Here is a 12892-nt window from a genome sequence, read left to right as displayed (position 1 = left end):
TTTTCAATGTGACCATGTTAAATTTTAACTAGAGCTTTGCGCAGATAGTATATAGATAATAAAATAAGTTATTTATTGAATAAAATACCTACAAAACATATTTAATGCGAAGAAAAATTATATTTACAAAGTTTAAGACTTTTTCTCTAAGCCAATCAAAACGAGTTTTTCTAAAATGCCGTCCTATCTTTTGCCTCTTTTTCGAATGACGTTTCATATCCCATAATTTCAAGCAAAATGGCGGAGGTAAGTTTGGGCATTTTGATATTATCTGAAGGAATTTCCATTGAAACACAAACATCAGACTTTTTCAATCTACAGGACCATGGTATTTCATGACATCATTCATTTATCTTGATGATCTTAGAGAATCATACCTTTATGACGGCAATTGCATCGGTGAAGGAAGAAAAACCTGAAAGCGCGCAAGCAGTTGTCATCACGGCGGCTCTTTTGGTGGGGGTGTTTCCCAATCTTTTTATAGATCACTTTTTCAAAAACTCTAAAAGTAATATTTTTTATTTTTCAGATCGGTGCTAGTGAGTCGAGCAGTCCAGGTAAATTTTAAATTACGATTTTACTTTTCAATTGCTATTTGTAAAAGTACAGATGAAGTAAATATTGCACAACTCAGTCTCTGGGACACAGGCACTCTCTCTGATTTTTCCCCCCTATATACCTTTATATAACACAAGGTACTTAACTCGCGATTTAGAAAAATGTCAGAAGGTGACGAAATTCTATGCCGATTTTCTCGGTTGTCAACCCCACTAAAACCACACAGTGGCAGAATAATCAGACAGTTGATTGCAGCCGCTTGACTGGAAGAAGAAGAACTTGTAATCTCGTAAATCTTAAGTGATTTATCTTCACAATGGTGAATTACACGCCTACTTTTGTTGTAAGAATCATCCATAACAGTCCTACTCAAGTATGTGTTCATCATTCATGCGAAGAAGTGTGGCTGTTAACTTTAAACTTTCTCAAATTATAATTTAAACATGACTTTTCAAGCTTTTTAATACACTCTCTACAACTTCATTACTGTCAGAGTGCTAATGTTACACATCTACCTTAAGGACTATTGGGTCAATATGCCTTAAAAGACAATCCAGCGTCACTGATAAATATTATCTGAGATCACAATTATTTGCACCAAAACCAGGACAATGTATACTATTTGATGTACACGTACCTTACCATTTCTTTGAAAAGAGTTTTATTTAAACTCTACATGTATGCTTTTATATGGAATGTTTCTCATTTGAAATTTTACCTTGGAAAATAAATTCTCTTCCAGAGACAGATAGAGACTTTGATCCGACTGCAGACATGCTAGTTCACGATTATGATGATGAACAAACTTTGGAAGAAGAGGAAAACTTGAGTGGTGATAGTTGTTGCAATGAATTGGAAGATTTGGAGAAGGTATTATCTTTTACAGTTCATTTCAAATCATATACTGTTATATGTCTTACCTGTATAGTAGTCTCGAATTTCAATTGTGAAAGCAAGTTAATTAAACTGTTTTCAAATTAGATTAACAGACAAGACTGTTGGAACTTAGCATCACATCTAGAGATTGCTATGACTATTTTGCCATGTATTTGTAATGTAATGTGTTGTATTTTGGGTAAAAATGAGAGATTTTCTATTCAGATCCTTAGCTGAAGTCTATTTGACAATATTCCATAAAAAAATGTTCAGAATGTTTGATTAGAATTTTACTACTCAATATTAATAAGCCCGTTATACATTCACAGGGTTTGCATTACCAATTTCGATTGTGTTGTTTTCCTTATTGTTCAAATATAACTTTGTAAAACAACAGTTGAAGAAAATACAATTTTAATATTTCCATTTGTAAAACAATGTTTAGATATCAATAATCTTTTGTTAATTTTTATCAAATCTAGTAAAATTGGTTTTGCACTGAATTAACCACTTTGATCTGAACCAGTCTTATAAGTGGGTGGTAAAGGGGGATACTGAACACAGAAACATGTGAAATAAAAATCGCAAAAACGTTGCATGAAAATTAAAAATCTGGTAAAACGAAGCACGAGAAACAAAATCGTAAATATTAAGGAAAAAATTACCAGAATTTATTACTCATTCGTTCTTGGAGATCATGCAGCCATTATTAATGGACATGAAGACCTTGCAGTCACCTTTTAGCGTCAACTACTTACATCTTATTTGAAAACAAATATTATTCATAGTAATTTGATGGACTTCAATTATACCATACATATTGAAAAGTAGAATGGTAACAATATACATCAATTTCTATTAGATTAAGCAAGTTTCAGAAGGTATAAGAACACATTGACGTTTTAATCAAATGCGGGACATGCATGAAAAATTAAGAACACCGACACAAAACATGAAAAATAATTATGGGGAAACACGAAGCTTGCAAATCGAACCAAACACGAGAAATCATGAAATAAAATGTCAAAACATGAAAATACGTGAAATAAAAAGGCTGAAATTGTTGCACGAAAATAACCCTTTACAACCCTCTTACAATTTCAAATAGTTTAGTAGCTGTCATTTATGGTCATACATTTTTTTGACCAAAAAAACTTAACCTACCTGATCATAACCCTCTATTGAAAACTAAATATGACACATACTTGTATATATGTAAATGTTTCCTAAATGAGGAAAAGAACTTGTTTTTTTTTCAGGAAGGAGATATGCCACTGTCAGATTTAATGAGTATGTATGGATATCATTCAACACATGACAACAATGAACAACAAGATACCAGGTCCAGTAGTGAAGAAGAAATTCTCAGCAATCAAGATCTGACTTTAGATAAAGATGAGATTGCTAGAGACCTCCTGAAGACTAGTGATGATGACGATGACAAAGAAACTGATGTTCATGATTTAATCAACAGTGTATCACAGACAGCTAGATTGCTTAGATGTAATTACTTCTAGGGTTTTTCTATCCTTTTTTGTCATCACTTGGGTTTATATCTAAAAGTTTGCATGAAAGATGACGAATTGTCAGATAATTGCAACAATTCATCTGTTCAGCAGACTAAAATGAGCCACTCTAAACATTGTCAAATAGATAAAAAATAGTCTATTCCATATATTTTCAGGATACAAATTTAAATGAAAAAATATCAGTAAAAATACACAATTTTGATTGTTTTAATTATTTTTTTTAAACTGCTGACTGAGTATTGACCCTTTTAAATAATTGAAAAAATCCTTATCTTCTAAAACATATTATGTAACCCTTAAATGATACTCATCTCTAACATGGCTTAATCAATGTTTGTTTATGTTTCACAGCAGCCAGCCAACCTGGAAGTGATGATGAGGATGATGAATCCGATGAAGAAGACTATGAACCTACTGAAATTCCTGAGGATGATTGGAAAAAGGTGGGTCAAAAAGTCAAGTTTCTGTGTCAATCTCTCATATTGATCCACTCCATATACATTTATCATACGTGGACTATTTTCCCTAGTCTTAAAAAAAAGTTATTGTTAGCCATTTTTCTTTTTGTTGCACCAAAAAGTAAGTTTCCCTTTAGATGTGATTTGTTAGGCTTGAAGCTCTAGTTCATTTATCTATGAGCTGTCTATATAGCTATATGAAACCAAGAACCTAAATTTTAAGACCTGTATAAAAGATGGTATAATATTCTTGCATGCAATGAAAAATACAGACAAACAATGTTCTGAAGACCTGTATAAAAGTAATTTCTGCATTTAAGTAACAATATTTTTTTATTTTATAGACTATACAAGTTGGACATGACTTTCAAGCTTCTGTTCCAGAAGGCCTTTGTAAATATGGTGATGCTCCAGGTACGAAATAAATAAGTTGTGTTAAAGAAACACTTGTTATAAGAAATGAACTTCATTAATTATACCCCAGCTTTAAAAAAGTGAGGGAATACTGTTTTACCTCTGTTAGTCTGTTGGTCTGTCCCATGAATATTTTTCAACTAGTCTTTCTCCGGAACTACATTACAATGATTTCTGAAATTTGGATTCAGGGTTTGTATGAGTCAGTTATACAGTGATGTAGTTTCAGATTCATCGCCTAACAAAGAACTATTCACCAATCACTTACATCATTTTACTCATGCCATCCATGCTGAAAATTTTCATTGATTTCTAAAATTTGGTTTCAGGGTTATTTAAGTCAGCTTTACTGTGTGATGCATTTTAAGATCCATCACTCAACAACTTACTGTTTACTAATCTCTTGCATCATTTAACAAATGACGTCCTTTACTGATCTCTTACATCATTTAACAAATGACGTCCAAGTTGAACATTTTCATCACACTTTTCTCAGGAACTACATTACAAGGATTTCTGAAATTTGGTTTCAGGGTTTTTACAAGTCAGCTATACCGTGTGATGCATTTTCAGCTTTTCACTCTACAACTTCCTGTTTAATGAACGCTTGCATCAAGTTGAAATTTGTTTGTCACATTTTTCTCAGGAACTACATTACAATGATATCTGAAATTTGGTTCCTGTTTACAGTCAAGTATTTGGGTGGGGGTATCATCAGTGAGCAGTCACTCACAGTTTCACATGTTATTTCTTAATGTGAATATCTCACCTTTAGTGTATCTCGCGCAACATATTGCAGTAAATATCTTAATTTTGTATTTGATCTTTTAAAGAAATGTGTGTTGTTTTCTCATCATTGTCCTGAAAAGTACTATAATGGATCATTTAAATTTTTTTATACAAATTTTGCCTCTAGACTGTCTTTTATTTACATTGTATTGGCTTATTTAAGTAATAAATTGGATAAGAATTAAGTGTAAGATGTACCTAATTTCAATGTTTTTTTCCTCAGCGTATGAAAATGAAGACAGGCTGCTATGGGATCCAGATAAATTAGAAGATTCTGTAGGTGAGTGAAAAATAGCATACTAATTATTTGCAGTAATGCCTAGCCAAAAATATTTGATGGATAGCTGTGGTTACATTTTTTGTGTTGAAATATTAAGAAGTCCTTTCTCAGTAAATTGCTAACTTGAGAGAACTAACATGTACATGCATCAGCCATGAACAAGGTGTTTATAATTTCTAGTAACCCCTGTGACAATGATATCTCAATTCATTTCATATAATGTTTAAATTTTTCTGATCAATCATCAGAGAAATGTTATGTGGGAAAAAGGAATTTAACTGTCTTGTTTCCAGTTGGAATCCAGTTAAAGAGATAGAATCATGAACAAGAAAGAAAAAAAAAGGGAATGAATGAATATTTTTTTTTACACTTACATAAAATTCTGATTTCTCTAACGCTACATATTATTTTTTTCAGTTGAAAATTATTTGAATGAAATCCACAGCCAAGCCTTACAAGCTGCTACAGGTGTCAATGCAATCCCTACAGGTGCTCATATCCGTGATGATGAACAGGTAAGTTAAATAGTTTTTGACTATGAAATAAGAGGCATAACAATCACTTTAGTTGTGTATAAGATCAACAAAGAGATTATCTAAAAATTTATTGTTCAATAGGTTTTAAACAGTAATGTAAAATAAATTACTGCAGCTTACAATCGCTGACATGGATAAGTACAATTTTGCCAAAAACTAAAGTATCAAACTCATTTCATTCAAGAAAATATTTCTATATGTCTAACAAAAATATTTCTAGCTCAAATCAATTTTTATTACTAGTTAGAGGTTAAAACTATTAGTTTTATGGCACAGATTGTAGGGGTTGAATACCATGCAGTGCAACACAAAACAGTTTGAGCTCTATTCACTTTTTAATCTTATACTTTTTGGAGCTTGAGATTGTTGGACCTGTCCTTGTCCTGTGATTTTGTGTTGTGACATAACTGACATTGATGGAGAATATTAGTCTAAACATAATACACATTATATTTCAGGCCTTATATATGCTGCTGCAGTGTGGTCATAATGTTGAGGAAGCTTTAAGGAGAAGGAAGATGCAGGCTATACCTCCTACAGGTTTGTTGATGATGTTAAACATGTCAACTGAGCAATCTTGATGTCTTTTTAAAACACCTGACAATTTTCTGAAAGCTCTATATCTTCGTAATATAGAAATGAACTCACCACTTGCAAGAAATTTGTTAATACCTAAATGGTTTCTTCTGTTAATTTTGTTAAGGTATTTACATACAAAATGATTGAAAACTTGTATTAATAAATTTTTGAAGAATTTTTAATAATTGTAAGGTGCACAATGTATGGATAGTTCCAAATACAAATGTATCTGAAACTGATGGTGGCTGGATGCCTTTTTCATGTTTTCTCCTTTCTCTTTAACGCAAAATCAAGAAAGAGAACTTGAGTAATCTGGAAATCAAAAACAGGAAAAACATTTCACCTTCTTGATTTCCCAATTTCTTGATTTTGCTTTCACAATTTTCTCCATTTTGCATGAAAGGAGGAAAGGAAAAGCCAAAATAGCCACCTTTGGCCACCATAGAAACTCACTAATATTATTATTTATTTTTTAACATAATTTAAAAATTTATTTTTTAACATAAATTTAAAAAATGAGTTTTTATTTTTTCCAGATACCATGAGTTTGTGGTCTGAAGAAGAATGTAGGAATTTTGAAAATGGTATCAGAGTATATGGCAAAGATTTCTATTTAATACAACAGAATAGGGTAGGTAGATTCAATCCAGTGCAGTGAAATGCACTTTTACATGAATTTCATAAAGATCGCATCATTCTTTTTATGAAGTTTGTCAAGTTTGTCAGTTATTAGACAGAAACAGTTGAATGGATGGTTGTAGCTTTTGTTCTGTTTATTTAGCCATTGTGGTTCCTTGCTTTCAAAATTAGAAATATCTTTGGTGTAAATTATTTACATTTGTATAAATACTTCTGTTATTGATCCAGGACATTGTTAATTTGATGGACACTTGGGTATTTGGTTAAGTTGTTCGAAAACTGTATAGCTGTATATGTTTTTGATAATGTTTTTAAAAGATGACATAATTTGTATAATTAAAGAAAATAATTATTGATTATCATGAATGGCACCTTGTGTTGAGACTTAATTTTTAGGTACAAATACTAACATTGACAATAATGAATCTGTTTTACTGTATTTTAGGTGAAAACAAGGTCTGTTGGAGAACTTGTCCAGTTTTATTATCTGTGGAAGAAAACTGAGAGACATGATGTTTTCGCAAACAAAAATAGACTGGAAAAGAGAAAATATGTCCTCCATCCAGGAATAACGTATGTTTACAATATAGTTAAAATGGTTGCTAAAATATATAATGATTTCATATTGCTATGATTTTGTTGACTTGTTTATCTACTAAGAGTATATCCACAATTAATTCCTGGCATCAATTGATACCTAGCCCCCAGCTATGGGTAAATAGCTTCACTTCCTTGTGGATGACCTAGTAAAAGTCAAAGGCTATGGAAGTAAATCCAGACAGAAAATCTGGGTAGATGGAGCTCGTAAGCTCAGTAACAGCAATCGTCTAAGGGAAGGAACATCCTGACTGAAAAACCCAACCATCATGTAAGAGGTTTAGCTTAGGGCTAACAACCCTAACTTGTAAAAAAAAGTTATGTTACAGAAACAGTAACACGTTACTGCCCTACACGCCAATGGCGTACAAGGGCAGTAAGTAAGTAAGTAATCAATTGATAATCCTCAACATGAATTGCTTTGTTTTCATCAATATTATGAATTCCTTTCTGTACATCACACAAAAATGTACTTCTACCAGTGCGTTTAAATATCTGAACTACCCAAGAGGGTCCCACATAGTGAACGTACAAGTTTACTGGGCAAGAATTAATGTACATGGAGCAAAGAGATAATATCTTAACGTGAATGATTATAAGTAAAGTGTTGAAAAAAATGTAAGAAAGAAACAAAATTAATATTATAAATCTATAAGAAGGGTTGAATATCATACTAAGAAGGGTTGAATATCATACAGAACAGAACAGAAAGATGCATGATAAATGTCAAAAAGGCACGATGACCTTGTTAGTTCAATTGTGCAGGAATCTAGTTTACAAATAAATAAATTTAATATTTGAATGAGGTCAGACTGAGTGTATAATTAAAATGTTTTACTCATTGTGGTAATGGTGTAAATCAAAGGTTTGTTTTTAAGAAAATACATAATTTTTATTTTGACAATTTCAATTATGTTTTCAGAGATTATATGGACAGATTTGATGACCAGGAGAGTCCTGCTCCACCTCAGAATAGAGAAAGATCTGCTAGTCCTGTTACTTGTTTACTCTATGGTGACCCGAAACGCAATTCATTGAAACCATCGCATGAGACTGACAATGCAAATAGTGAATCTAAAGCATTTGATCTCAGTTCAGCTTCACCTACAGTGACAAGTCTAAGTCCTGATCTAAAACGAAGAAGTTCCTCACCCAAAAGTGTAAACAATAGCAGTATTAATGGTTTACATGAAGATGTGTCACTTGAACCTCCTGTAAACAAAAAATTAAAAACTGAAACTGATGTAACACATTATGGACTTGAAGAAAGTTACTCGGATACGAGTCAACCGGAAGATAAAAACACTTTTAATTTAGGACATCATTTAGCAGAGAGTATAAAAACTTCAACACCATTAACTTGTACAGTGTCTGAATCATTAGTATCATAATATCATGTGAAAATTATCATACAAATTTAAAATGCCTTGTTTCAGGTCAATCATATCCTATATTCTGTATGCAAGTAGCATTTGGAATACTCAAATCTGATAGATATGTCTTCATCAGTTTTAGAATTAAAATGCTAGGAAAAAATATTCACATGAAAAGTCAGATGGGTTAAATGCTGAAGTTATCAAAGTTCTAAATCACTTCGTACATTTTCTTTTTACATTTAATTTACTGTCAGATAAAACATAGTTTTACACTCATTGATTGTCATGGTAGATATTAAATCCCCAGACATATTTTCAATTAAATGAACCTATTGAAATTATATACTAAGAGTTCCATAGATGGAATAATTTGATGTTCATAGAAATGTATAATAGGTAAAATAATGTTTATACTGCCATGATTTTAATATTTTTTATTTGAAAACTAATCTTGTGTCAGAATGTCAAAACATCAAAAGGTTATCAGTATTTTGAAATTTAAAATGTATGCAAAAAAAACTTAGCACTGTAAATTATAGATAGATATTTCGGCCAGTATTTTAGTTGTCTTTTCATATAGATCTTGAGTATAAGGATATTGTGAAGAATTTGTATATTTGGAAAGTGCAATACCCTCTCCTAAAACAGCCATAAATGACCATTCCTTTTAGTTAATTTAATTGATTATTTAATTTGATCCTGCATTGAGATATACTCCTATTCCCATGCTGACAAAAAAAGATAAGACTCAGTTTCTGCCTGTCTGTACAGTTGAAAGTTGAGTGCAATTATTTATAATTTGCCATAAAATATCAATAATGTTACTGTTACAGTAATATTCATAATTTGAGTTATCTTACTTGCTCCATAATATATACAAGATATATCCCAAATTCTCATTATTGTCTTTTCATGATTAATGAAATGATTTCTACAATTTTTAATTCCCACTGCAAAATGAATGCCATCTTTACTTGTCAGTGGTCACAAGCACTTGGAGTAATAATGTGAATTTAAATTGATTCAGGTTCAATAGTACATGTTATCACAGAATTATTTTTTTCCCCAGTGAAATCTAATTCTCAATAAGAAATAATTCTAAAGTATTGTGAAGATATCTAATTCAGATGCTCAAAAAAAATCTTTTCAAGATCTTTGAAATTTAAAATTAAGGTAGATTAGGTCTGTTGTAAAGCTAATAAATTCACATCATTGTGTACATAGTTGTTGATAGGTTGGGAGATCAATTAATTTTCTTGGTTTTTTTATGTGCAAATTTAACACAAGTGGAAATTTCCTACATAGTGCTTCCTCATTGTAAATGTCATTTTGATTATGCCATTGTATATATCTTTTATAGATTAGAAATATTTTATACTCTTAGAAAATTAAAATTTAAGTATGTTATTCATTTAAAGTCCAATTTAGAAGTTTTGTTGTTGTTAATACCATGTTCATAAAAACAGATGTACAACATGACACAGAATTGTGCCACAGTGAGGAAAGGAAATTCCACAATAAGAAAAGGAATTGCATCTTTGTACTGATTGTGAACAAATATTAACTTTATAATATAAATATTGACCCCTTCCTCATCTTTACCCTCAGCAGACAATCAAATAATTCCTATGAGAAGTCACCCATCTCCATAAGATATTAAGGGGTAATGATAATTTGTGATTTAAATTTTTGTTGAGAACAATAGATTAATGATTGATTTTCTCTGCACATTGTATGTCAGAAAAACTGCTTGTGGTCTTTACAAGGAACTAGCTGTATCAATCTAGATAGAGATACTGGTCTAATTTTCAGTTACCATGGTATGGAACACACTCTCTTTCTCTCTCTCTCTTTATCTGTCTCTCTTCGCTTCATTTTATGAATATGCATTAACATAAAGACTCATGTAATTGTATATTTTCATTATTTTTGTATAACATTCCAATATTTCCATCATAAAAAGTTTCAGATATGTCTGAATTTTTGTATTTGAATTAAGACCATTTATAAATACAAATGCCATTAACAGTAAGCTTTAATTTTAAAAGAGGCTGTGATAGTACATGTGTAAAATCAACATTTCTAAAATTGTTACAGTTATACTGGAGGTAATGAAAATTTTAAATCTATAATGAAAGATCGACATATTCAAATGGCATCAGAAAAACTATTGTAAAAGCTTATTGAATTTTTATAAAATACAACTTGAGACATGTTTAAAACAACAATTAAATGTAACTGAGCATTACTGTTATTGCAAAAAATAGCAATTGCATTTAATAGCTTAATTTTTGAAAAATGAACAAAAATGTGAACTTGAATTATTGCGATTTATGAAACTAAATAAATGTACCCGACATCAAGATACAACTTAAACAACAAAAAAATGCATTTCTCAGGATATAATGTATAAAGAAGGTGCTATTTTTATACCCTCCCTTGATTGGTAATTGGTCAAATATTTTTGCATTTGCATGTCCCTCTGGTTTTAATAAGTTTTGCATTTAAATTAAACTAAACGAAAGTATATCAATTATATTTCACTTATGAAGTTTGAGATATAATGCGACAAAATTAATGTAAAGTTAAATGTTACTGAGTAATGTAGCCTTTTTTTATTGGAGTTCCTCCGTAGTATAACTGTTGCCACCATGATGCAAAACACAGAATTATAGCTTTTAATCACTGTCTTCAGTTTGAATAAGCAGTAAGCTGCATATGATCTTTACATGATGACACATTGAAATTGCTGTAAAACATTACCATAATCATTTCTTAATTTATAAAAATTATCCTCAAGATACTCAATTACAAGACAAATAATGTAAAAGTTGTGGCCATCATAGGTTCAAGTCTCACTCTTTTAAGATTAAAACATACTTATCAAACAATGTCATGGTCAGAAAGGTATAAAAGAAAAGAATACCACGAAATAATATTTACACAAATAGTAACTAAAATAATGACTACTTACAACCATTATAATGGGGAAAAAATTCCATGAAGAAAATTTTACTACAGTAACTTTGCCCTTAATTCTTTTTTAGGTGCTCATGTTCCTACGATGAAAGTATTCTTGCACTTGACACACAATAAATCATTGAAATTTTTATTTGTTTGTGAGACAAAGTATTGTTGTATTCATTCATTATTCATATTTTTATTTCATTGGACATCATTTCAATATTTGAAATCAAAGCTGTTAAAAATGTGCAATTGTTTCACAATATGATGTACAAAGTAACTTTATGGTTTTAACCAAAGTCTTCAGTTTGTTGAGAGATGATTTTATGAGTTGTATATAAACACTATATATGATATAGATACACTGTACATTCTTTCACATCATTTTATTGTTGTCTCAGTACAAACACATGCATTTATGTCCGTCCATATATTCACAATGCATGGTCATATCAGGAAAGAATAAAATGTGCAATTTTTCTGATTGTTTAAATTTTCTGGAAATTCAGGTGGAATATCAGAATAATGAACTTGAAAATTCAAATCATTACCAGTATGGGTCCTTGATTATATCATTTCTTTCTGTGCTACAATCAAATTAGCTTGAATAGGATTAATATGTTCAGAAGTTCAATTAATTTAAAACACATTTTAAGTATTTAAAATGACAAATAAATTGTTTCTTGAACAGTGAGGTATTTTCCCTCAATCCCAATGTAAATATTATTTTCAATGTGCATTATTTGAAAGAATGTATAGTATATCTACTGTAAGTTGTGGATGAATGTATTATTGTATATTTGATTATCACGCCATTGTTGATATGATTAATAATTATTTATTATGTATATAGTCGTAGATGGATTCTATGCGACAAATAAATTTTTACAGACATAAATGAATCTTTTGTTATTAGTTACCTTCTTGATAATTGGAGAAACTGTAGCTTCAGAAATTCCATGTAATGCCATCTTGATTACCCTTTGTTGTGAAAGTCTTTATATTTAAGTAAAGGAAACAGTAGTATACCACTATTCAAAACTCAGATAGAGAAAAAACAAATCCAGGTTACAAACTAAAACTGAGGGAAACATATCAAATATAAAAGAACTACGACACAACACCGAAATATAACACACACAGAAACGAACTATAATGTAACAATTGCCATTTTCCTGACTTGGTACAGGGCATTTTATGAAAAAAATGGTGGGTTGAAGCTGGTTTTGTGGCATGCCAAACCTCCTGCTTTAATGACAGTGTTAATTATAACATTAAAATGACAACATTACACGAC

At 30.7% G+C, this 12892-nt stretch overlaps 1 protein-coding gene across 1 annotated transcript; it reads left to right on the top strand.

The window, feature by feature from the left end:
* Nucleotides 1-177: 177 nt before the first annotated feature.
* On the top strand, nucleotides 178-12493 carry LOC139481745 (mesoderm induction early response protein 1-like). The gene is made up of 12 exons (XM_071265239.1): nucleotides 178-246; nucleotides 530-557; nucleotides 1301-1428; nucleotides 2694-2937; nucleotides 3315-3406; nucleotides 3766-3835; nucleotides 4848-4904; nucleotides 5322-5419; nucleotides 5899-5980; nucleotides 6556-6650; nucleotides 7104-7231; nucleotides 8178-12493. The coding sequence occupies exons 1-12, from the start codon at nucleotides 238-240 to the stop codon at nucleotides 8644-8646; spliced, it is 1500 nt and encodes a 499-aa protein (XP_071121340.1). The 5' UTR covers nucleotides 178-237; the 3' UTR covers nucleotides 8647-12493.
* The last annotated feature ends 399 nt before the right edge of the window (nucleotides 12494-12892 follow it).

Source organism: Mytilus edulis, chromosome 1 (assembly GCF_963676685.1).
Source record: "Mytilus edulis chromosome 1, xbMytEdul2.2, whole genome shotgun sequence".
NCBI lineage: Eukaryota > Metazoa > Mollusca > Bivalvia > Mytilida > Mytilidae > Mytilus > Mytilus edulis.
This window is presented reverse-complemented; position numbering and strand designations above follow the sequence as displayed.